The sequence below is a fragment of the Mirounga leonina genome, unplaced genomic scaffold (assembly GCF_011800145.1).
Source record: "Mirounga leonina isolate KUSES-001 unplaced genomic scaffold, KU_Mleo_1.0 Mir_168, whole genome shotgun sequence".
In the NCBI taxonomy this organism is placed as follows: Eukaryota; Metazoa; Chordata; class Mammalia; order Carnivora; family Phocidae; genus Mirounga; species Mirounga leonina.
Window position 1 is genome coordinate 31369428 of NW_023270426.1, and position 26183 is coordinate 31395610.

Here is a 26183-nt window from a genome sequence, read left to right on the forward strand (position 1 = left end):
CCAGGCACCCCTTTCCTTTTTGATTTTTAAAATTATTCTGGCATTTTTTTCTTCGGGATAGATTCCTACAAGTGGAATTATGAGGTTAAAGGGTAAATGTATGTCATTTTGCTAGGTGTTGGCCAAATTCTTCTTCACAGGAGAGGCACCATTTTGTGTTTTCAACAGTGTGGCAGGCAGAATGGTGCCTCTCTCTCCTCCCCCACAGTGAGGTCCATGTCTCAATCCCGAGAACAAGAATCAGAATTAGAAAATTAACACTGATACAGTTTTGTTATCTAATCTACAGACTTACTCATATTTTGCCAATTACTTTAATATCCTATATAAGCAAAGCATTCTGTATTTCTAGAAATAACATTTTCATGCAGTTTCAGTAAATCAAAAACTTACTCTTCTGGGTACTTGACTGGCTCACTCATTAGAGTGTGCGACTCTTGATCACAGGGTTTTAAGTTCAAGCTTAAAATCTGGGTGTAGAGATTACTTTTAAAAAATAAAATCTTGGGCGCCTGGGTGGCTCAGATGGTTAAGCATCTGCCTTCGGCTCAGGTCATGATCTCAGGGTCCTGGGCTCGAGTCCCGCATCGGGCTCCCTGCTCCTTGGGAGCCTGCTTCTCCCTCTGCCTCTCTCTCTCTCTCTGTCTCTCATGAATAAATAAATAAAATCTTTAAATAAAATAAAATAAAATCTTGAGAAAAATAATAAACTTACTCTTAAAGAGTAAGCTTGGTATCTATGACACTTTATTTCCATCCTTCTGTTTAACTCAGGTGTTTCAAGTGTGCAAGTTCCACATGTGACATACATACCAAGCTATAAGAGAAATAAATAATTGGAGACCTAAAAGTCTAACATACAGGAATGAATAGTATAGGTCTTCTGAAGGAAAGTGTTCTACTATAAATTTAGGTTTTAAGTTTCTCAAAGTTATACGAACTAAATTTTTTTGTTTTATGGTTGTCACCAGCTGCTAATAAGTTTTAATTGTAATGGTTTTATTGATGCTTAATAATTCAAGGATAGAATAGTAGAATGTTAGAACTAGAGGAATCTTAGGTATCTTCCAAATGTCTTACTTTACTGAGGCCCAAGGAAATTGATGGCTTATCCAACTGATACATGGCAGCAAATATGGGACAAGAGTAAACACCTTTCCAACTAAATTGGTAGTAATAGGATTTACAAATTTCAGGTTTTGCTAAGCATCAAAGAAGGAGCTTCGTTATGGAAAGATTGTTAAAGCATACAGATCGTTACTATTTGTTACTCTTTTAAAAAGAACTTTTTAAGTAAAACATAAGAGAAATATAAAAGTCCATAAGCTGAATTTTCATAAAATGAACATACTGATGTAACCCTCATTTGAGACAAAAAATAGAATATTTCAGACATCCTTCTTTTCCCCCCAAAAAAGTGACTATCCTTTATAACATATTTTTTTCTGTTTGTGAATATTATGTAAATGGAATCATTCAGAATATATACCTTTGTGTCTAACTTTGGCTTAGCATTGTTCATGAAATTCATGATGGTAGCTATCTAAAGTTGAATGCAGAAAGAGATGCAGACTCCAGATGCATTCTCTTAAGACAGACATTAAAGAGATTTGTAAAAATATAAAACAATGCCGCTCTTCTCATTTTGAAAATACTTTTTATCAAGTGTTATTTATGTTAATATTATGGTTTTGTTATTGCTATTTTAAAATGAAATAAGTAAAGAGAGGTGCCTGGGTGGCTCAGTTGGTAAGCATCTGCCTTCGGCTCAGGTCATGATCCCAGGGTCCTGGGATTGAGCCCCACATCTGGCTCCCTGCTCAGCGGGAAGCCTGATTCTCCCTCTCCCGCTCCCCCTGCTTGTGTTCCCTCTCTTGCTGTGTCTTTCTTCTGTCAAATAAATAGATAGAATCTTTAAAAAAAAATGAAATAAGTAAATATTTTAAAAATTCTCAATTTTATTATACCAGTAGGTATAACTACATAAACAAAATACTTTGAAATCCTCCATCATTTTTAAGACTTGTAAAGAATTCAGAATTCAAAAATTTGAGAGCCACTGATTCAATATAGTCTAATTTATTTTCCCTGTGAGTAATTATTTTGAGCTTATTTTCATATGCTTACTGGCCATTTGGATATCCTCTTTTGTAAAATGCCTGTTCAAGTCTTTATTATCATTTATTTATTTATTTTTAAATTTGTAATCTCCACCCCCTGTATTTTATTTAGATATATGGCTTTTGTCAGTTATATGTGGTTCAGATGTCTTCTACTCTTTGTCTTGCCCCTTTACTCTCTTAATATCTTTTGATTAACAAAAATTCTTAGTTTTTTTTTTTTTTTAAAGATTTTATTTATTTATCAGAGAGAGAGCGAGAGAGCACAAGCAGGGGGGAGCGGCAGGCAGAGGGAGAAGCAGGCTCCCTCCTGAGCAGGGAGCCTGATGCGGGACTTGATCCCAGGACCCTGAGATCATGACCTGAACCGAAGGCAGAGGCTTAACCAACTGAGCCACCCAGGCATCCCCAAAAATTCTTAGTTTTAATGCACTCCAATTTATCAGACTTAATTTTTTGTTAATAATTCTATGTCCTATTTAGTAAAACATGAAAATACTCTTGTTTTATCTTCTAGAGGCTTTGTTGTTTCACCTTTCATAATTAGATCTAAAATCCACATGTAATTGTTTAATGTAACAAGCATGTAGGTCAGATTGAATTCCTGTCTGGATACCTAGTCTACTAATACCATTCATTGTCACTACTTTTGACCAATGAATCCAACCACAAAGAAAAAATTTTCTCTGTAATAGTAATGTCATGGGACAAGCGAAAGCATTGAATTTTTATTGAAGTTGCTCATGTAAATAAATGTTTAACATTGTTTTAATTTATAATTTTTAAAAGTATGATGTTAATTATGTTAATGTGAGCTGTAGAATATTTTTAAAGCAAAATTTACAAGAAAATAATGAAATGTCAAGAGTACTGTTCAGTTTTTTTTTATTTTATTATGTTAGTCACCATTCATTACATCATTAGTTTTTGATATAGTGTTTCATGATTAATTGTTTGCATATAACACCCAGTGCTCCATTCAGTTCGTGCCCTCCTTAATACCCATCACCAGGCTAACCCATCCCCCCACCCCCTCCCCTCTAAAACCCTCAGTTTGTTTCTCAGAGTCCATAGTCTCTCATGGTTCATCTCCCCCTCCAGTTTCCCCCCCTTCATTTTTCCCTTCCTACTATCTTCTTTTTTTTTTTTTTAACATATAATGTATTATTTGTTTCAGAGGTACAGGTCTGTGATTCATCAGTCTTACACAATTCACAGCGCTCACCATACATAGTACATACCCTCCCCAATGTCTGTCACCCAGCCACCCCATCCCTCTCATCCCCCACACTCCAGCAACCCTCAGTTTGTTTCCTGAGATTAAGAATTCCTTGTATCAGTGAGATCATATGATACTTGTCTTTCTCTAATTGATTTGTTCGCTTAGCATAATACCCTCTAGTTCTATGCACAACGTTGCAAATGGCAAGATTTCGTGTGGGTTTTTGTTTTGTTTTGTTTTGATGGCTGCATAATATTCCATTATATATATACCACTCTTCTTTATCCATTCATCTGTTGAGGGACATCTTGGCTCTTTCCATAGTTTGGCTATTGTGGACATTGCTGCTATAAACATTGGGGTGCATGTACCTCTTCGGGTCACTATATTTGTATCTTTGGGGTAAATATCCAGTAGTACTGTTCAGTTTTATTAGGGTATTCTGGGCTTTAGCTAGTTTTGATTTGTAACACCTGCTTGCATGACTTTCTATAAATGGCATCTATTATATATGGAATAATAATTTATAAAATCACTGGAAGGAAGAACTAATACTGCAGAATTGATTCTAAACCATTTACGTTTCAGGAAACGTTTTGATGGTAAATTGCAATCAGAGTCAACTAATATTGGAAAATCCAAGAGAGATGCAGATTTTGAGGGCACAGATGAACCCATTTTTGGAAAGAAGCCTAGGATGGAAGAATCAGTAACTGAAGATTTAAGGTACTATTTCCATTGTCATAAATGTTAGTAACTCTTAAATTAGATGGTTGCATGAAATCTGGAAGATTACTTACATGTTGCTACTTTATAAAAAATATTTGTTGAATTGAAGAAATGAAAAATATTTTTTAGTTATATTCATACAAAAATATAGAATATCTGTCTAAGTTTGGGGGCATGGAAGACAATATAGAAAAGATTTATCTTTTACTATTTTAGAACCCAACTTTGAGAAAGAATCCTGAAGCCTGATTTTTTTTTTTAAAAGAAAAATACGCCCATATTTCCTTTATTTGTTAATCTCCCAAGGAGAGGATTACTGAAAGTAGAATGAATGGAAAGAATAAAACAGACCCAATGGAAAGTATAAGTGAGAAGGAATATTAAGAGGAATATTAAGAGGAATTCTTACATGTTGCAATAGAGTGGCTGTGAATCTCAAGAATGCTATCAGTGACGGAGACCCAGGGATATCTGTGACTGAAATAGCTGGTATTTCTCTTCTAGAAGAGAAATAGAATTTGATACCACTTACTTAGGTTGACCCGTTTGTTATTGCGGTGATGAATCTTCACAGCTTTGCTTCTCCTTGTTATGCCATATTTTGGCTTGGCACTACCATGAAGAATTTACTCTTTCTGTGAATTTTTTAAACCAGTTAGCTGTTGTAGCTAGCAAATAGCTACTATTAATGGTGGTAGATGTGTCACTGAAATATTTCAGATGCACCGTTTTCCAAAGCTAGTGGAATAGGTTACAATATAATATTGGCAATTTAAAATCATTGTTGCTTATTGTAGTAACCCTTGGGTTTTGTCCAAAGTATGATTTTTCTTCAGTTTATCCACAGTCCTGTCCTTTTCAGAGTCTAAACAGAACCTAGATAAGAACTTAGGATTTTGAAGAGAATAGGGAACACTTCTATAAATTATAGCAACGTCTTTATTAAGCTAGTTTATTTTGTACTCTCTATCACGTAATGGTTTTTATAACCAGCTTCATGTTTTGAAGTAGTGACAATGCTTTGGAGGGGTGGTTTTTTGTTTTTTTGTTTTTAATAGTTACTGGAACTAAGCTGGTACATTTCTTTAAATAATCCACTTGGCATCTGTACTCTATTTGTAAATATAGATGTTAACTGATTATTTTGAATTCTCAGCATAGATTTGAGTAATTGGAAAAATTTTTTGAGGGGCGCCTGGGTGGCTCAGTCGTTAAGCATCTGCCTTCAGCTCAGGTCATGATCCCAAGGTCCTGGGATCGAGTCCCACATCAGGCTCCCTGCTCCGCGGGAAGCCTGCTTCTCCCTCTCCTACTCCCCCTGCTTGTGTTTCTGCTCTCACTATGTCTCTCTCTGTCAAATAAGTAAATAAAATCTTTAAAAAAAAAAAAATTTTTTTTTTTTGAATATTCTTAATAGCAAATTCTTTCCAATTTTAATACTGATAATTGGGCAGTGTCATTTTCCTTAACAGTGCAGACTGGAGGCTTATTATCTAATTATAGAAAAATAATTTAATGTAACTTCAATAATTTTTTTTTTTTTAAGTTTGGCAGACTTGATGCCCAGAGTCAAGGTACAATCTGTTGAAACTGTCGAAGGATGTACACATGAGGTAAGCATAAAGAATATATAGAAAGTTGGTGTTATCATTGGGAGTTTGCTTTTGGCTGTCTGGTGTGATCATTAGCAAGCAGTTTAGTCTTAGGGGCTTTGGAAACAATATTAGTAATTCCTCTGGGGTATATAGTCCAGTGGAAGGAGCTGGGGCTTTGTATTCTAAACTGAACTCAGATCTTGACACAGCATTTTATCTAACTACAGTCTTAGATTAATTTCTTAACCTTTTTGACATTGTTTTTTTAATTTTTAAATTTGGAATAATGTGATTTACCTCATGGGGCGGTTGTGAAGATTACAGAAGAAAATTAGCATAAGGGACCTGGCACAGAGTAGATGTTCGGTACTCCTGAAGTCAAATAACAGTGCCATTTTACAGGTCACATGCTTTTTCATTTCTTCTCTGGTTAAATGATATGTTGCCATTTCATTATTCGCCAGAAGGTGGTAGTCTCTGATAGCTTTAGTAACCCTTTAGAAGTAAGAATTTATAAACATTAAGGACATGAGGGAACTGTAACATAGTTACTAAGCCTTCTGTCTTTACAATATGACCTTAGAAGTTATTATTGCAGGAAATTGGTAAGTCTTATTAAAAGTCTTTATTGAGTGAGCACAATAATTCCAAATTGAGAAAAATGGCTTTTGATAGACATTTAGAATAGACATTAGAACCTTGTTTTTAAAATACCTGTTCTTGGGGTGCCTGGGTGGCTCAGCATCTGCCTTTGGCTTGGGTCATGATCCCAGGGATCTGGGATTAAGCCCCACATCAGGCTCCCTGCTCAGCGGGGGTCTGCTTCTCCCTCTCCCTTTGCCTCTCTCCCCAGCTTGTACTCTCTCTCAAATAAATAAATAAAAACTTAAAAAAAAATTTAAAAAGTAAAATACCTGTTCTTCTGCACTTGTTTTCATAAGTTCTTTTATGTTCCTTTAGAATAGCACTTAACTTGGCATTTGTAATACCCATTTGATCATTCATTCAGTACTTATGTTAGACCCTATTCAAAGCTCTGGTCTTAAAAAGATAGCAAGGGGGCACAAAATTTGCTCTTTAGAGGTCAAAAGTTCTTTCTTTCCTTCACAATTCTCTGCAATCTCTCCTCTGTCACTTCTCACTTTTTGCAGCTAACTTTACCTTTTACTTCCTTTAGAGGCTTGAGGGTATCAAGTTGGAGTGTCCTCTGTTTATAACCTCCTTCGCCATGCCTATCTACACCTGTCACATCCACTCAAAGGAAAAGGCAATGCTAAGGGAGGCTTGTTTTGCCAGTGTTCTTGGTTGTAACTTATCTTGCTTTCACAAAGACTTAGATCATTCCATTTTCCCTTGACTATTTCTAGCATCAAATCTCTTCTCTATTTGCCCTTTCCTATCAGCATATGAATATTCAGAAGCTTCTTTTATTCTGGGTTGCTTTACAGCCACTATGTTGTGGGGGTTTTTCCCCCCATTTTGTAGTCTTTAATTCAGTATATATCTTTTGAATGTTGGGAACATTGTATTATTCACTGAGTATAAAGAGATAAAAGAGATGTGGTCCCTTTTCAGAATTACTTTTGACTGCTCTGCTAGGAAAATCTCTGCTAGACTTTCTAACTTGCCATTCATTTTTAAATATACTGCAATTAGATTTCTTCTCCATTTCTTCCAAACTGCTGTGGCAAAAATCACCAGTGACTATGTGGTAGGTTTATTTGACTCTTGATCGTTTTGCTGGTTTTCTATTTTTCTGACTCCTTAGTGTCTTTCCTGTCATATGTTTGTCTTACCCAGACTGTTTTCAGAAAATAAAAACAAAACCTTTTTGATTCTCGTACAAGTGAAAACACGATCTATTGTTCTTTCTTCTGTTAAATCTTAGAGAAGTTAAAATCTTAATTGCTCCCCACTGATGTTCTTTGCTCATGTCATAGAAAGTACCAGAAGAGATGTGAGAGGGTCACTCAGCTCATCAGCTACAGCACTATAAGTTGATAATATTGTATGGGAATCATACCATGATCTGGGTTCTAGGCTTCAGATTTCTAGATCTAGAAATTTGATTTTGTCAGTTTACCAAGGGTTGTGCTTTGTTGGATAGACTCACTTTGATCATATTCGTAAGAGATGGAGGTATACAAAAGCATGACATTTCCTGAAATTCAGGATAAGTAGTTGTCTAACAAACTACCTGGGAATCGGAAACTATTTAGAAGTTTCTTAGAATCCTAATAAAGGGGAATATATAGTATTAAGGGAAAGACTAATGAAAACTATTCTGTCCCCTGGAAGTATTCATTCATTAGTAAAAACACTTGGTAATTTACTCTTTCTTAATGTGTGCAGGATAAAATACCAAATTCTAACTCTTGCCTCCCCTTTATGATTCCATTTAGAATGTCACATTTCTTCTAACACATTCATTATACTGGGTATTATTTATTAGGTTTCATAATTTACTAAATTTCACTTTTCTTCATTATAATCAGGGTCTACTTAGTCCTTTTTTTTTTTTTAAAGATTTTATTTGTTTATTTGACAGAGACACAGTGAGAGAAAGAACACAAGCAGGGGGAGTGGGGGAGGGAGAAGCAGGGCCCCCCGCCGAGCAGGGAGCCCGATATGGGGCTCAATCCCAGCACCCTGGGACCATGACCTGAGCCGAAGGCAGACGCTTATCAACTGAGCCACCCAGGCGCCCCCTACTTACTAGTCTTTTTTGAAATACTACCGACATATTGTGATTATATGTATGTTTATATATGTGGGTAATTGTAAAATCACATAGTGATTTTGAACTGCACAGGTCAACTTAAAAGTAGGTAGTTTTTTATAAATACAGTACTATAAATGTGTTTTTCTCTTCCTTAGGATTTTCTTAATTATAGTCTTTTCTCTAGCTTAGTTTATCTTAAGAATATAGTATATATATAAAATATGTATTAACTATGTCATCAGTAAGGCTTCTGGTTAACCGTAGGCTACTAATAGGTAAATTTTGGGGGAATCAAAAGTTACACATGGATTTTCGACTGTGCAGAGAGGGGCTGGGGGAAGTTGTTGCCCCAAATCCTGTCTTGTTCAAGGGTCAGCTATAATCAAGTTGGAAATTTACCCACAATCTCTTAGTATTTCTAAGATGGGTAATTTCATGTAATACTTGCTTATTGAAGTATTGTTCCTATAAATTATTTCTAATCTTTGTGTGTAGTTTATTTTGCCCCTCTGGATTTATATACTAAATGGTTTAATTCTTGGGAATTTAGATACATTATGAACTGCTCTCCGGATCTTAATTTTCACTGGAGGAAAATAAATTTCTGTTTTAGGAAATAGTATTTTATTCTGCATAGCTTTCTTTCATATAGGAACATCCTTTTTATGTCCATTCAGCTTTTTTGAGCTTTCATTAGTATCAGGCTGTGGAAAATACAAAGATAGCTAGGATAGGTCCTAGACCTTAATAAACACAATTTCTTCAGGAAGATAAACTTAAAAGGTTTTAATTACATTACCATTAGATAAACACAGGTAGAGGTTTTTTGATTATTCTAGCTTTAGTACTTGTTATTAAAGGAAGTTATTTAATTTTACAGTGTCTAAGACTATATCGAACACTATCCCTTTTATTTTTCAAACTGTCATTAATTATGGAGTGTTGAATGTATCAGTTCTCCAAATAGTAAGTTGGTGATTTTTTTTTTTTAACATCAGGTTGCACTTCCTGCAGATGAAGATTATTTACCACTTAAACCTCGAGTTGGAAAAGCTGCAAAGGTCTGTACGTTAGACAATACAGTTTGTACGGTTCTGTGTCTCTTTTCTAAAAATCTTAAAGATAAACTCTTTTATTTTTTTTTTAAAGTTTTTTTTTTTTTTTTTTTTGACAGAGAGAGGGAACACAAGCGGGGGGAGCAGGAGAGGGAGAAGCAGGCTTCTTGCCAAGCAGGGAGTCTGATGTGGGGCTCAAACCCAGGACCCCGGGATCATGACCTGAGACAAAGGCAGACACTTAATGACTGAGCCACCAGGAGCCCCTTAGATAAACTCTTCCAAATGAGATTTTTATACTTCCCAGTGTATATAAACCAAGAAGAAGCCACCTGAAGTCAAGTATAATAAGAAGCAAATCAGTAAATAGCCATGATAAAAAAAAAAGCATCATGTGATGAGATTTTTAAAAATGAAAGTAATGATTTTCCACCTTTTTAAAGAATCAAATGAAAATTATCAGCCTTTGTCTAGGAAAAAAGCATGTGTACAATAACTTATACATACAGTTTTGGGAGTTTAACAAACTTTAATGAAATTTAAACTCTAATGCTTGTATTAAATGGATTTTGAAGTTCTGAAAGAACTGAAATGATTAATAGAAATTTTCCAAATCATATTTTCTTTAAATGAAGAAGGTAGAATGGTGGAGTAAGTATGAAATCCTTTTTTTTAAGATTTTATTTATTTATTTGACAGAGAGAGAGACAGTGAGAGAGGGAACACAAGCAGGGGTAGTGGAGAGGGAGAAGCAGGCTTCCTGCTGAGCAGGGAGCCCGATACGGGGCTCGATCCCAGGACCCTGGGATCATGACCTGAGCTGAAGGCAGACGCTTAACGCCTGAGCCACCCAGGCGCCCCAAGTATGAAATCTTTAAAGTCTAGTAGATGTGTAGTATTCTGCCTCTGCTTAGTGAACTTAAGTGAGGGACTTTGCTTTTCAGAGCTTCAGAGTTCCCTATCTGTGAAAGGAAAGAATACCTATTTTAGGGGTTGTTGTGAAGGCTAGTAATAATAATATATGGAAAATGTGTTGCACAGTGCCTACCACAAAACATGTTGTTGATAAATGGTAATGTTACTATATTGTAACTAATATAATGTGTGTATTAGCAAAGTTAATTGAAAGATTATAGACAGCAGAACTAACTTCTTTGCTGTTTAGTTAAAGGTGTTTTTTTTACTCTTCCTAATTTTCTCTATTGGGTGGTATATTTCCTAAATAGAATCATAAAGAAATGCTCCCAGAATGCTTCTGGGGGTAGCATCTCTTGATTTTAAGTGTGTTCTGATATGGTATGATATTTTTCATGCAGATATATTATTTTCTTTTTATAGGAATACCCGTTCATTCTTGATGCTTTTCAAAGAGAAGCCATTCAGTGTGTTGATAATAATCAGTCTGTTTTAGTATCTGCACATACATCAGCAGGAAAAACTGTATGCGCTGAGTGAGTAGCTTTTCTATTTAAAGGAAATTTTAGGTCTGTTAATATTTGCTTTATATATGTAGGTGTTCCTTTGTTGGCTTACAATCTTACATCCTCTTGTTGGAGTGACACTTTTATTATTATGTAATGTTGTTCTTTATCTCTTATTATAGTCTTTGTTTTAAAGTCTGTTTTGTCTGATAGAAGTATAGTTTCCCCAGCTTTCTTGGTTTCCATTTACTTGGAATATCCTTTTCCATTCCTTCACTTTCAGTCTGTGTGTGTCCTTACCATCTGAAGTGAGTCTCTTTAGGTAGCATGTAGTTGAGTGTGTTTTTTAATCCATTCAGCCACTCTGTCTTTTTATTGGAGAATATAGTCTGTCTACATTTAAAGTAATTACTAATAGGTATATTAGTACCTATTCACTGGAGGAATTTTGTTAATTGTTTTCTGGATGTCTTATGCTCCTCTGTCCCATTCTTTTCTTGTTCTTCTGCTTTTTAAATGAAATTTTTTGAAACAACTGCTTCTTATTTCACCGTTTAAAAGTTTAAGTTTTTCTGTTTGATTTCTGTAAATAAAGACACTTTTCCTTTTTTCTTTTTAATTTAAATACTTTTAATGTCTTTCCTTATTGCACTGGTTAGAACATCCAGTACAATGTTGAGTAGAAGTGATGAGAGAGGACATCTTTGCCATGTTCCTGATACTAAGCCTTTCATCAGCATGCTATTATCTTGTAGGTGTTTCATAGATGCCTTTTATCAACTTGAAGACATTCCCTTCCTTGTATTCCAAGTTTGCATGTAATTGTGTATGTGTGTATATATATGCATACAGAATATTTAGCTATCGTATTTTGTCAAATGCTTTTTTTTTGTTACTATGTTGAAGACATTAATTTTCAAATAATAAACCACCCTAAGATAAACCCTGCAAGATTGTGATACATAAAACCCTATTAATAAACCACAATATTGTGATTGATAAGAAATACATATTTGGTCATCAGAATGACCAGATATATATTTCATGTATTTATTTGGTCTTCATCCATGGTTCCTGAGTCACGGTTCCTAAAACCCTTGGAATTTCATGTAATAAGAGCAATAAAGGTGTCTTTTGTTAGGTTAATGATGTCACTTGGATGTAGCCAGGAGAACCACCTGTGTGATAAAAGGGTTGGAACTTTTAGTTCCACCAACCCTCTCGCCTGACCTCTAGGGAGGATAGATGGAAGAGGCCTGGGGGTTGAATCAACCAATGGCTAATGACTTAGTCATGACTATGTAGTGAAGCTTCCATAAAAACCCAAAAGGCCTCAGGTTGGTGAGCTTCCAGGTTGGGGAATATGTGCAGATGTTCCTGGAACAGATGTTCCGGAAGACTGTGCACCTGGATAGGAAGGGCATGGGAGCTCTTTGTCTTTTCCCCATACATTTCTTCATCTGGTTGTTGATTTATAGCCTTTAATATACTGATAAATGTTAAGTGTTTCCTGAGTTTGGTGAGCCGCTCTAGCAAAATGCTCTATACCAAGAAGGAAGTTGTTGGAACCTTCAATCTGAAGCCAGTTGGTCAGAAGCACAGGTAACTGGCCTGGGGCTTGCTACTGGCATCTGAAGTTGGGGCTGGAGGGCAGTCTTTGAGAAACTGAGCCCTTAAGTTGTATAATCTGATGCTATCTCTGGGGAGTATCAGAATTTAATTGAATTCTCAAGACACCCTGCTAGTAAGAATTGCTTGGTGTGTGAGTAGGGGAGACCCCCATGTTTCAGTGGGATCTAGGAACCCAAAAAAAGTTCCTGTTGGTAGATATATTATTGGATTAGATCTTCTAGAAATGTGTTAAGAATTTTTGTATCTATGTTCATGAAGGGTATTGGGCTATAGTTTTATTGTAATGTCTTTTTCTGGTTTTGGTATCAGTGTAATGTTCTCTATATTTTACTGATTAGTTTGCTAAAGGTCTACCAGTCATACTGATCTTCTCAAAGAACAAGATTTTGGTTTTACTGATTTTTCTCTGTTGTTTTCTTATTTTCTATTTTATGATTTAGATTTGGATTTGGGGGATTCATTTGCTCTTCCTTTTTTTAGTTTTTTAGTGAGGAAAGGTGAAGACACTGATTTGAGACCTTTCTTTTACTAATACAGGCATTTAGTGGTATAAATTTTTGTTTAATATTGCTGTAGCTGCAACATAGATTTTGTTATGTTTGATTTGGTATATTTGGGAAATGCTTTTGATATGTTTTCAAAATAATTTGATTTTTTTTTTTAAAGATTTTATTTATTTATTTGAGAGAGAGAATGAGAGAGAGAGAGAGCATGAGAGGGGGGAGGGTCAGAGGGAGAAGCAGACTCCCTGCCGAGCAGGGAGCCCGATGCGGGACTCGATCCAGGGACTCCAGGATCATGACCTGAGCCGAAGGCAGTCGCTCAACCAACTGAGCCACCCAGGCGCCCTAATTTGATATGTTTTGATATGTTATTTGATTCTGAAGAAACTCCTTTACAGTTTATGGTAGTACAAATCTCCTGATGAAAAATTCTTTCAACTTCTGCATGTCTAAAATACCTTTTATTTTGTCTTCATTTTTGAAAGATAGTTGCACTTAATATAGAATTCTAATTCTCTTAAGAGTACCTTTTGACTTGTATAGTTTATGATGAAATCCACTATCATCCTTACCTTGTTCCTCTGCAGATACTTTAAGGCTACTTCAAGATCTTATCTTTATCAGTGGTTTTAAGCAGTTTGTTTATGATGAGGCTTGGTGTAGTTTTTTTCATGTTTCTTGTGCTTTGGGTTTGTTTTTCATTGCTCCCTATGGCACCTCTTCTTTGAGGACTCTAATTAGGATTATATTAGGCCACTTATAGTTGTCTCATGATTCACTGATAGTATGTTCCATTTTTGTGTGTTTAATTTTGGGCCTTTTCTAATGCTGTATCTTTCATTTCATTAATTGTCTATTATGTCATTAATCCATTCATTGCATTTTCATCTCATACCATAGTTTTCCTTGGTAGAAGTTCATTTGTGTGTGTGGTTTTTATCTTTTACATCCCATGCCTCTACTTTCTACTTAACTTTCTTCTAGCTTCTTTGTTTTTTTGTTTGTTTGTTTTGGGTTTTTTTTTTTTTTTTTTTTGAGATTTTCTTAATTTGAGAGCGAGAGCGCACGAGCATGGGAGAGGGAGAGAGAGGCAGACTCCCCACCAATCAGGGAGCCTGATGTGGGGCTTGATCCCAGGACCCTGAGATGATGACCTGAACCAAAGTCAGATGCTTAACCAACTGAGCTGCTCAGGCATCCCTCTTCTAGTTTCCTGAACGTATGGATTACTGTTATAAACTGTTTAAATTCCTTATTGCTGTTTTTTTCATCTGGGTTACTTCTTCATCTGTTTTGATTGACTTTTCCCTTTATTATAGGTCAGTATTTTCCTGCTTCTTTGCATATTGCTTTGATGGGATGTTTGGCTGTCTTTAATCTCATCACTCTTTTGAAGCAGTTTGATTATGATGTGACTTTACAGAGTTCTTCTCATGTTTCTTGTGCTTGAGTTTGTTGGGCTTCTCAGATTTGTGTGTTTATTATAGTTTTTTATCACATTTGGGATATTTCCAGCTATTTTTTTTTTTTTAAGATTTTATTTATTTATTTGACAGAGACACAGCGAGAGAAGGAACACAAGCAGGGGGAGTGGGAGAGGGAGAAGCAGGCTTCCCGCTGAGCAGGGAGCCTGATGTGCGGGCTCGATCTCAGGACTCTGGGACCATGACCTGAGCCGAAGGCAGACACTTAACGACTGAGCCCCCCAGGCGCCCCACTTTCAGCTATTTTTTATTTGAAACATAAATTATATGTTTATAATTCCTTCTAGTTTGTTGGGGACTTCACTTCTATCATGCCACTTTAGTTTGTCTCACAGCCCACTTATACTCTATTTCTTATTATTTTTTGGAGTTGATTCTTTTTCACTTTGGACAGCTTTTCTTGATAGGTCCTCAAGTTTATTCATCTTTTTTCTGCAATGTCTAATCTGATTTTATTTTTATCAAGTGTATTTCAAATCAGACATTGCATTTTTCTTTTTTTTTTTTTAAAGATTTGACAGAGACACAGCAAGAGAGGGAACACAAGCAGGGGGAGTGAGAGAGGGAGAAGCAGGCTTCCCACTGAGCAGGGAACCTGTGGGACTCGAGCCCAGGACTCTGGGATCATGACCTGAGTCAAAGGCAGACTCTTAACGATTGAGCCACCCTGGCGCCCCAGACATTGCATTTTTCGTCTCTAAAACTTTGATTTGGGTCTTTGAATGTTTCCCAGTGTTAATGTTTTCTTGCTGCTTTGAAGACTTTCTGTTTGTCTTTTTTATTCAGAGTTTGATGGTGTCTCTAGGTGTGATTCTGTAGATTAATATTTTTTAAAACAAATTTAGGAAGTTTTCATTGTTATTTTTTCAGATACTTTTTTCTCACTTTGGAACTTCCGCTGGGACACTTGAGGTTCTCTATTTTTTTCTTCTGTATCTTTCTTTCTTTAGATTTGATCATTTTTGTTGATCTGTCCTCATATTTACTGACACTGTTCTGTCATCTCAAATCTGCTCTTGAGCCCATCTAGTGAATTCTTCATTTTAGTTATACTTTTCATCTGTAGTGTTTTCATTTATTTATGTCATAGTTTTGGCCTCTCTGTTGCGATGGCCTGTTTGTTGAATAATTACCCTCTATTTCTTCTCATTCTTAGAACATGCCTTCCTTCCATTTTTTTTGCACATTTCTAATAGCTGCATTCAAGTCTTTGTCTACTCAAAGTCTAACATCTTTACCCACTAAGAATTAGTTTCTCATGACTGCTTTTTTTCCTAAGTATGGATCATTCTTCCCTGTTTCTTTTTGTATCTTCTAATTTTTTTGTTCAAAAGTGGACAGTTTAGATAATATATTGTAGCATCTCTGTATCCTTTTCTGTTTCATATCTCTCTCTTAAACTATGTATTTGATCATGTTTGGATACTTTTAATTATTTGTTTATTTCACTATTTGGGGAATATGGTTATACAGCTGTGATGAATGTTATTTTTATTTCCCCAAATAGGTTATGAGTCTGTTGTGGGCCAGAATTATATTTTAAACAAGGAGACTCTACTACAGTGCTAACCTTAGTTATCATTTCATGGTCTTTATTTAAATACTTAATAGAATTTTCCTTAAAAAAACAAAACTATATTGCATTTTGTTAATAGCTATGGAAGAACTTTTCCAAAATTAGAACCCATCATAATTCCCCGGCAAGGAATGATTTGATAATTATTGCATGTGGGGAAAGAATACATACGGATGAACTTATTTTTGAAACTCAGAAGAACAAAACTTCATTTTCCAGTGTTTGCTAATTGTTTATATATGTATAAACTGACAGGCAGAGGCTCTCAACTTTTGGAGGCCCATTTATAGAAAAAGTGTTTTACTTCCAAGAAATAGGGTAACCATTAGTAACTTACTGGTATTAGCATTAAGTTACATTAATTCCAATAGACCACAGTTAAATATTTTTGTTTATTTAGACCACTATACTTCATATTTACTAGAATAATTATTACTTTAATAGTTTGTCATTAGTAAATAGAACAAGATGTTAATGTTCTGCTAAGTCCATTTAAGATAATTAGGGGAAGTTGGGACATAATTTCTATATTAATAGAATTTTAAAATTTACGTACTTTAAAGAAAAGGTTTTGAATGCTTTATTCTTATTTGCTTTCACATTTTTAGGTATGCCATTGCATTGGCCTTAAGGGAAAAACAGCGTGTAATATTTACCAGCCCAATTAAGGCTCTGAGTAACCAGAAATACCGGGAAATGTATGAAGAATTTCAGGATGTTGGCTTGATGACTGGAGATGTTACTATTAATCCTACAGCATCTTGTCTTGTTATGACCACAGAGGTAATTTATATGGTGCTTCATCCAGTTTATCCCTTTTAATTTTAATTTAATTAATGTATCTTCAATTAGAACATACAATGCTTTATCAGTTGCTCTATATAGTTAAAATGTAATACTTTATTTTCCTAGTAGATTTACTAGAAAAGGAAAAGTTCATCTTAAAAGGTTTTAGTAATTATATAAATTTAGTTGTAAATTATTAATCCTGTTACTTGTCATATGACATAGAATTTTTTCACCAAATATTTTTAAAGGCTTATTGTCAGTGACATGGAAATACATTGACAGTTTTGCATACAGTTTAATATAAGTAGTGGCTTTCCTTTCATTTGATTTTTTATTTTTGCATTTTAGTTGATATAAATACACAAATAACTTTTTAAGAAATGTTCAGCTAAGTTAAGCTTCTTCCCATAGTCATAGTTAGGTTTTACTTAAAACTTACATACTTAAAATATCTTGTGTTTTGAACACAATTAGCCATCTTGGCTATACCAAGTACTTTTATACATTCTTGAATTCTAGCCCTGCATTTTACATGGACATGGTACTGTAGAGAGCATAAATTAACTTCTGGCCTGCAGAGCTAGCCAAAAGCATTGCTCACTTTTCATTTTGGTGCCCAAAGTAAGTTTCCATTCCCAAAACTTTTTTCCATATGTGGAAGATTTTCTTTAACTAAAAAATCAGGATACTGGTTGCCAGAGAGTATCCATGTTGTGAGATGAAGTAGAAAAAATTCAGTAAACTGTATAAAGTACCAAATGTTGAATAGGAGATAAGTTACTCTAATATCCTAGATAGTGTGGATCTTGTAATGAGTGTTACATGTACAATGAAGTGGCTTCAGGGCGCCTGGGTGGCTCAGTTGGTTAAGCGACTGCCTTCGGCTCAGGTCATGATCCTGGAGTCCCAGGATCGAGTCCCGCATCGGGGTCCCTGCTCGGCAGGGAGTCTGCTTCTCCCTCTGACCCTCCCCCCTCTCACGCTCTCTCTCTATCTCATTCTCTCTCTCTAATAAATAAATAAAATCTTAAAAAAAAAAAAAAAAATTTGAAGTGGCTTCATACTTAAGATATATGCAGATGGGGTGATAATTCTCCCCATGAGTTGCACCTGATTACTAACTGTTGAGAAGTCATTTATTTTGGTTTTATGAGAAAAGGAATATTATTTGATTTATGAGATATATGTAAGAGAAGTAACCTAAATTATTTTAATGTCTCCATTAAAGCATTTCCAAAATTCCTTGTCAAAAAGAACTTTTGTTGTGTCAAAATTTTGCTCAATTGTTTTATGTTTTTTTAGATTTTGAGAAGCATGCTGTACAGAGGTTCTGAAGTTATGCGAGAAGTAGCGTGGGTCGTATTTGATGAAATTCATTACATGAGAGATTCAGGTATGTTCTGCTGTGTTGCTGAGATGTGTGCCATATATTTTCCTTAAGGGCATTAGGAATTTTGAGTAAGTAGTTGTTAAATTTTGCTTTCACTATTCATGTGGCTAGAGTTCTGGTAAACTAAATTGTGGGAAACTATATCATCTCATTTAACTGCAGCTTTTTAAATAGTAACTCTGGGTGAGAAAATACAAATAAAGATTTTTATTTATTATTTGGAAGAGAGAGAGAGAGCATGAGTGAGCAGGGTAGAGGGACAGAGGGAGAGGAAGAGCTAAGCAGGGAGCCTGATGCTGGGCTTGACCTGGGACCGGAGGTAATGACCTGAGCCCAAGGGAGACGGTTAACCAGCTGAGCCATCCAGGTACCCTAAAGCTAGTTTGCTTTTAATAGAGAACTTTCCAAAATAAGTGTTACATTTTTAAAGCTTTTAGCTTAGAGTTAACTTGATTTTTATTAGTATTTTAGTTTTTAAAAACTCAGAAATGTAGGTTTATGGTAAAAAAAAATATATGAAATAGGGATTATGAAATACAAATGAGAAAAAAATAGCCTTTTACTTGAGCTATTACACTACTGTAAGCAAAAGTAAGTATACTTGGAATTTTGAGTGGAACTGGGAAGATTAATGTTAACATTTAAAAGTTAAATGTTTAACATGTACACACTTAAAACTCAGTTTTTATTTATTTTTTTACTTTTTTAAAGATTTTATTTATTTGACACAGAGAAAGTGACAGTGAGAGATGGAACACAAGCAGGGGGAGTGGGAGAGGGAGAAGCAGGCTTCCTGCCGAGCAGGGAGCCCCATGTGGGGCTCGATCCCAGGACCCTGGGATCATGACCTGAGCCGAAGGCAGATGCTTAACAACTGAGCCACCCAGGCGCCCCAAAACTCAGTTTTTATTTAAACTAAAGCACTGAGTTAACCTCTATTTATAGTGAAAGTAATAATAATTTATGAAATCATTTACCCTTTAAACATTTCACCCCTTTCGAATTCATAAAATTCTGACTGGAGCTCTTTTGGTTTTAAAATCAGGAATCCTGTATTGATTTTTTATTTTAGGGGGAAACTCTCCAATTGATTTTTCTAGCTTTTTCCATTTAAATAAAAACTGGCATAGTTTTGCTGCTCATCAAATCTATCTTTCATGTCTAGAAATCATGAGGGTAATTTGGCTGAAAGATGCTATATGGTATAGTAATGTGTGTCTTTAAATTTTGTTTCTGTAACTTTTTACAAGCCATTAACTTTTGTTTCTCAAAGTGAGTTGGAAATACTATTTACATTGTCATGGGACTCTTGTTTTGCTGTGTGAGTAGTATTCAGTCTGGAGCTGCTCTTTGCAGGCTATTGTTTCAGAGTACATTAGTGGTTTAGAACTATCTATTGGATCAATTCATGGTAGGAATTAAAGTAGTTTTCATTGAGGGTCTATGGCTAAAAATATCTTTGTGTAAAGTGGTCTGCATTTCTAATTATTGAGCTTGAGAGATAATAATTTTAGATTACTTGTTAATAAAGTGACCCTGAATTCCAAGGTGTGTGTGTGTGTGTGTGTGTATATATATATATTTTTTTTTTTTTTCCTCCCCCAGAGCGTGGTGTTGTATGGGAAGAAACTATTATTTTGCTTCCTGACAATGTCCACTATGTGTTTCTTTCGGCTACTATTCCAAATGCCCGACAGTTTGCTGAATGGATTTGCCATTTACATAAGCAGGTATTTTCTTTCTTTTTGATGTCTTCAGTATTTAAAATATTATAAGTTGGCTTTACTATATTTTATACTTTGTTCTTGATGCCACCTAGAATTAAGAAGACATTTTAATGTGAAACTACTTCTCACATCAAGTGCAAGCTTATCAAAATCACCTGATTAGTTTTTTACAAGTGTGTATTTCTGAGCGCCATCTTAAAACCCAATATATCAACATCTCTTGAGAGTAGGGGCTTGTAAGAGCTAACTTTTAAGAGCTCCTAAGTTGATCCTGATGATTTGCCAGGTTTGGAAACTACTGCATTTCCTCGTAGAATGAGGCCTTATAATAGAGAATTTCTCTAAGACCTCAGTACCAGGAAAAAGCTGTACATCTCCTGAGCATGTGATTTGATTCTTCTTATGTTAACACAGTCAGCCTTTTTACTGACTGTGTTTCCCTTTTGTTTTTGTAGTCCAACTTTAGCAGCAGCATAGCACGTCATAACAAACATTTGTTCATTTGTACTGAACTTATTCTTGGTTTTATTTTCCTGCCCCTATTTTTCCTTTATACCGGTATTCTTACAAACCATTATCTGTTTATAAGCTCTCTGATGGCATTTTTGTAACATCTATGTTGCTTCTGTAGGATAGAAACCTATTTGATCTTCTGGAGGAGCTAGATCAACCTGCTGATTTAGTAAAGCTTTGAAAACCCTTTGTGGGGCAAAAAAATCCCATTTTACTTGAGGGAGCATTCTGTATTACCATACTACTGCTGTGTAGGAACAGGCATCTTCTTTAATTATGGCATCACAGTTCTAGGGTATGAATCCAAGATCACTATTGAAACTCACATCATGTATTTGACCCTGATTAGGGAATTGATAAAATTGAATAGATGGTAGTATAATTCGACAGACATAATTTTTCCACATTTTTCTCTTGCCTGGTTTTTAAAATTTTTTGTTTTTTCTGTTTTTGAAATGTTGAATTCAAAAGTTTATTTCCCCAAGGTCTTTTAGGTAGGTTAAATACACAGTATTATTTTGAAGAAATAAAATTATGTGTTTAATTGTTTTTCTTTTCTTTTTTTTTTTTTTACAGCCTTGTCATGTAATTTACACAGATTATCGGCCCACTCCATTGCAGCACTACATTTTTCCAGCAGGGGGAGATGGCCTGCACCTTGTGGTTGATGAAAATGTAAGGGAGTAATTGTGATTATTTATTTATTTTTGTTTTATGTTATGTTAGTTACCATATAGTACTTCATTTGTTTTTGATGTAGTGTTCCATGGTTCATTATTTGCGTATAACACCCAGTGCTCATTGTATTACGTGCCCTCCTTAATAGCCATCACCGGGACTAACTGTGGTTCTTACCTTATAATGTCATCCTTAGTTGTTCATACCTATTTTTCCTGAAACTGAAGTAGAATGGTAGAAGTCCATTTTTTTTCTTAAGTAGTTTTATGGTCCAGAATTATTGGGCTTGTGTGTATTTTTATTTCAGAAATTATATTTAAGACTTGTGTTTTTCTTATGCATAAATTAAGATTTTTCTTCTTTCCCAGTTTTTTTTTTTCCTTCTTCTTTTCTAGTGTTTTAAAATGCCTGAAGAATAGGTACTTGGGACATGTTTCAGATATCTTATGTTTTGCTTTTCCCAGTTTTAATATCTCTACCTTTTATTACCTATTATATACATTTTTTAACTATTTCAATGACCTTTGTAACAATTATCACATTATTTTTATTTTGAGGAAGCTTTGTTTTGAGGTATGAAAAATGTTTGGATTGTGGTTAAATATTAGATTACATAGAAAAATATCTGATTCCAGGGTGACTTCAGAGAAGATAATTTTAATACTGCAATGCAAGTACTTCGAGATGCTGGTGATTTGGCAAAAGGAGATCAGAAGGGGCGGAAAGGAGGAACAAAAGGTAATGTGGAACTTTGTTCACTTTTCCCCTCAAGAAGGTATATAAAGCTCTAGATAATATAAGATAAAATTGGATAAATAAAGGTTTATTTCTTTTTCATATATGACACTGGTTGAGATATAATTCATGTACTATACAATTTATTCATTAAAGTATACAATTTAATGGTTATTACTATATTAACAGAATTATGCAACCATCACCACAATTTTTTTTGAGATATAATTCATATACCATAAAAATTACCATTTTAAGTGTATAATTCAGTGTATTTTAGTGTATTCCACAAACTTTTGCAACTACTCTCTAATTCCAGAACATTTGCATCAACTCAAAAAGAAATCCTTTACCCACTAGCAGTTAGTCTTCATTTCTCCTAACCTCTTCCCCTGCCCCTCAGCCTTATACAATCACTAATCTACCTTCTGTCTCTATTTTCCTTATCTGAATGTTTCATATAAATGGAATCATAATTTGTGTGGTCTTTAGCAACTGGCTTCTTTCACTTAGCATGTTTTCAGGGTTCATCCATGTTAAAGCATGTGTTAGTACTTAATTCCTTTCATAATCAAATAATGTTCTATTAAATTAATGTATCACATTTATCCATTCATCAGTTATTGAACATTTGGGTTATTTCTCTTTTTTGATTCTTGTGAATGATGCTGTGGTAAATATTTGTATTCTGCCAGTTTTTATGTAAACGTATGTTTTCTTTTCTCATTGAATGTATACCTAGCTTTGGAACTGCTGAGTCATGGTATTTCTATGTTTAAACTTTTGAGTAACTGCCAGATTGTTTTCCAAAGTGGCAGCTCCATTTTACATTCCCATCAGAAGGGTATGAAATTTCCATTTCCTCCACATCCTTGCCAACACTCACTGTAATCTGTCTCTTTGAATATAGTCATCCTAGTGGTATGAACCGGTATCTCAGTGTGGTTTTGATTTACAGTTTTCTCATGGCTAGTGATGTATCTTTTCATGTGCTTATTGGCCATTTGTGTATCTTATCGGGAGAAATACTTATTCAAATCTTTTCCCCATTTAAAAATGAAATTGTCTTTTTTTGTTGTTGTTGAGTTGTAAGAATTCTTCCTATACTCTGAATAGTAGACCCTTACCTTTTTCCCATTCTGTGGATAAAGGTTGTCTTTTCCCTTTATTGTTGGTGTCTATTGAAGTACCAAAGTTTTTAATTTTGATGAAATCCAGTTTATCTGATTTTTTTTTTTCTTTTTGTTGCTTGTGCTTTTGGTATCATACCTGAGAATACTTTGTCTAATAACAAATCATGGAGATTTATTCTTCTATAGTTTTTAAGAGTTTTATAGTTAAAGATTTTTATATTTAGGTCTATAATCCATTTTGAGTTAATTTTGGGGTATGGTTTATATATTGTTTTTGCAGGACCATCGAATGTGTTCAAGATTGTGAAGATGATTATGGAAAGAAATTTTCAACCTGTAATTATTTTCAGTTTCAGTAAAAAGGACTGTGAAGCCTATGCACTTCAGATGACCAAATTAGATTTTAACACAGGTACTATATAATTTCAATATAGTTTTAATGTTATATGAAAATAAATATAAATATATTTTTAGTTAGAAGATTAATCTGTTGTGATTAATCTATTATGTATTGCTAGGATATGTAGTTCACATTACAGTTACAGTAATGTACTCATTACATTTGTAAAAGTTTTAGGACCTTGTTTTATCATTTCCTTCTTTTCCTTTTGTTTTATTGGAAGGTATAAGTACATTGCTTTGTGTAAAATCCGAAGATCCCTACTGAAAAATATTAGGATTATACCCTCTTGTACTTCATTGCCATAAGCTCCTTTGTCACTGCCTTTATTACTGTGGCTCTCTGTGTGACGACTTAAGGCTAGGTTACTTGGTCAGATCACTTTCTGTATAGAAAGTACTATACTTCATTCTTCTAAAAATCCAAACCAGGAAGACCTGCCCTTTACCTAATTGTGGTATAACCTTTTAAATAAAGTAAGATAACTTGTATTAAATTAATAAATTTTTCCCACATATTATCTGTGAGTGTAACTCACTTAAAGTCACACAGCTAGATAGTAGCCTAGCCTATCCAAAAATTCGGCCTACTTTATTATTATTTTTTTTTTTTTTAATTCGGCATACTTTATTATATTATACCCATTTATTATTCAATTTATCTTTTTATGTATGTAATTCTGTATAATGAGAAGTAAATAATATCCTCAGTTATCCAAAATCAAATGGCAGTTGTGTTGGTTTCATTATCAAGGCACAGAATTAAACCCATGCATTTTAGAGCTACTTTTTACTTATCCATGGGCAAAGTAAAAACAGATATTCCACATAAACTCCTAAAGTTAGTAATATTTTATTTTTTAATTGAGTGAATTGCTCTGCTTAGACATGTTTCCTTATAACTACCAGTGCTGCATGGGGCGCCTGGGTGGCTCAGTCGTTAAGCGTCTGCCTTCAGCTCAGGTCATGATCCCAGGGTCCTGGGATCGAGTCCCACATGGGGCTCCCTGCTCAGCGGGAAGCCTGCTTCTCCCTCTCCCACTCCCCCTGCTTGCGTTCCCTCTCTCGCTGTCTCTGTCAAGTAAATAAATAAAATCTTAAAAAAAAAAAAAAATGTTTACCAGTGCTGCATTTGCTTAATGTTACAAGGTCATATATTGATTAATTGAACAAATATTTATTGACTACCTGTAATTTAATAGATGTTATGCAAGAAGGCAGTATAATAGTTAAGAACATAGGCTTTGTTTGACATTGCTCCTCTAACAGTTAATAGCAGCCTCCATTATTTGCTATAAATCTCACTTTCCTCAATCATGGATAAAAATTATCCCTGTGATCTGTAATTGTTAGATGTATGGCACTTAGTATAGTTTTTGTTAATTTTATAAGATAATACTTTTATTCATGGATGAATTCTGTTAGATATGTTTTGAAAGGCAGTGAATTTTATTAAACAGTAATTTTTATCTATTTTGCCTTCTGTTTTAAATACTAACTCTACTGTTATTCTTTATAAATTTACATTCTTTGCAATCTCTGAAGCTTGGTATCACTGATTCACTTAGATATTTATGTACCCTTGAATTTTTTCTTAGATGAAGAAAAGAAGATGGTTGAAGAAGTATTCAGTAATGCCATTGACTGCTTGTCTGATGAAGATAAAAAACTCCCTCAGGTTTGTTTAGTGTCACTAAGTAAAATGTGGATATTAAGTGTGATAGCATATTTTTACTTTGCATTTCTTGGTTTCGTTACTATATATTGCATTGTTTACACACTGCAGTAAATATGTTGCATTGTACACTAAAATGATACCTTGATTTATTTTTTAAATTTCTGAAAAGGTGACAAGAGGAAAGATATGCTGCCTAAGGGAATTCTTCTCTGAAAGCTAACATGGTCTGGAAATTATTGCTTCTGTTCCTAATACTACAAAATTACTAATTTTAAGTCACTAAATTTCTTTTTTCTTTTTTTTTTTTTTTTTTCCCCGAGAGAGTGTGTGTGAGCAGGGGAGAGGGAGAGGGAGACAAAGAACCCCAAGCAGGCTCCACGCTCAGCACCCGACACAGGGTCCTGGGATCTAGTCCCATGTCAGGCTACCTGCTCAGTGGAGAATCTGCTTATCTCTCTCCCTCTGCCCTTTCCCCCTGCTTGTGCTCTCTCTCCCTCTCTCTCAAATAAATAAATAAAATCTTTGAAAAAAAGAAGTCAGACGCTCAACTGTCTGAACCACCCAGGCACCCCAAAGTCACTAAATTTAATTCATAAGTCTACCAAACAGAATACCTAATGAAAATCATGTGTTTAGTGAGGAATTTAATGTCTACTCTGCTTTTAATCCAGAGAATTTTTCCTTCAACTTTTGGAATTGCTTGGCGATTTCTAAAATATACTGATGACTGGGTACCACTCCCAGAGGTTCTGATATAATTGGTCAGGTGTGTATTGTGGTCACTAGAATCTTTCAGAAGCTCTCCAGATGATTCTAATGTGCATCCAAACCTGAAAACTACTGTAGTGACCTAAGAGATGAAACTTCTGTTTTGTGAAAAGGAAGTGGGAGGTTATACTCTGATTACAAATGATTACTCTGATATATAAAGGATTTATGATAAAAATGCAACAGCATGTTTCTCAGTGTTTAAAATACTATTTAACTTGGAAGATTTTCTTGTAATTTTTCTTTCCAGCTGAATTATTAATATTTGAGGGCTAAGGCATGTCTTTATACATCTTTGTTATCCTAGCACAGTT

The 26183-nt window shown here is 34.7% G+C and overlaps 1 protein-coding gene across 1 annotated transcript in view; it reads left to right on the top strand.

The window, feature by feature from the left end:
• Nucleotides 1-26183, top strand: part of MTREX (Mtr4 exosome RNA helicase) — a 114512-nt gene that overhangs the window by 6676 nt on the left and 81653 nt on the right. Inside the window, exons 2-12 of the mRNA XM_035014428.1 lie at nucleotides 3931-4068; nucleotides 5618-5684; nucleotides 9387-9449; nucleotides 10782-10894; nucleotides 16668-16842; nucleotides 18151-18241; nucleotides 19844-19968; nucleotides 21055-21153; nucleotides 21792-21894; nucleotides 23305-23436; nucleotides 25022-25101. Of these exons, the coding sequence (XP_034870319.1) occupies nucleotides 3931-4068; nucleotides 5618-5684; nucleotides 9387-9449; nucleotides 10782-10894; nucleotides 16668-16842; nucleotides 18151-18241; nucleotides 19844-19968; nucleotides 21055-21153; nucleotides 21792-21894; nucleotides 23305-23436; nucleotides 25022-25101 (1186 nt within the window). The remainder of the gene's footprint in view (nucleotides 1-3930; nucleotides 4069-5617; nucleotides 5685-9386; nucleotides 9450-10781; nucleotides 10895-16667; nucleotides 16843-18150; nucleotides 18242-19843; nucleotides 19969-21054; nucleotides 21154-21791; nucleotides 21895-23304; nucleotides 23437-25021; nucleotides 25102-26183) is intronic.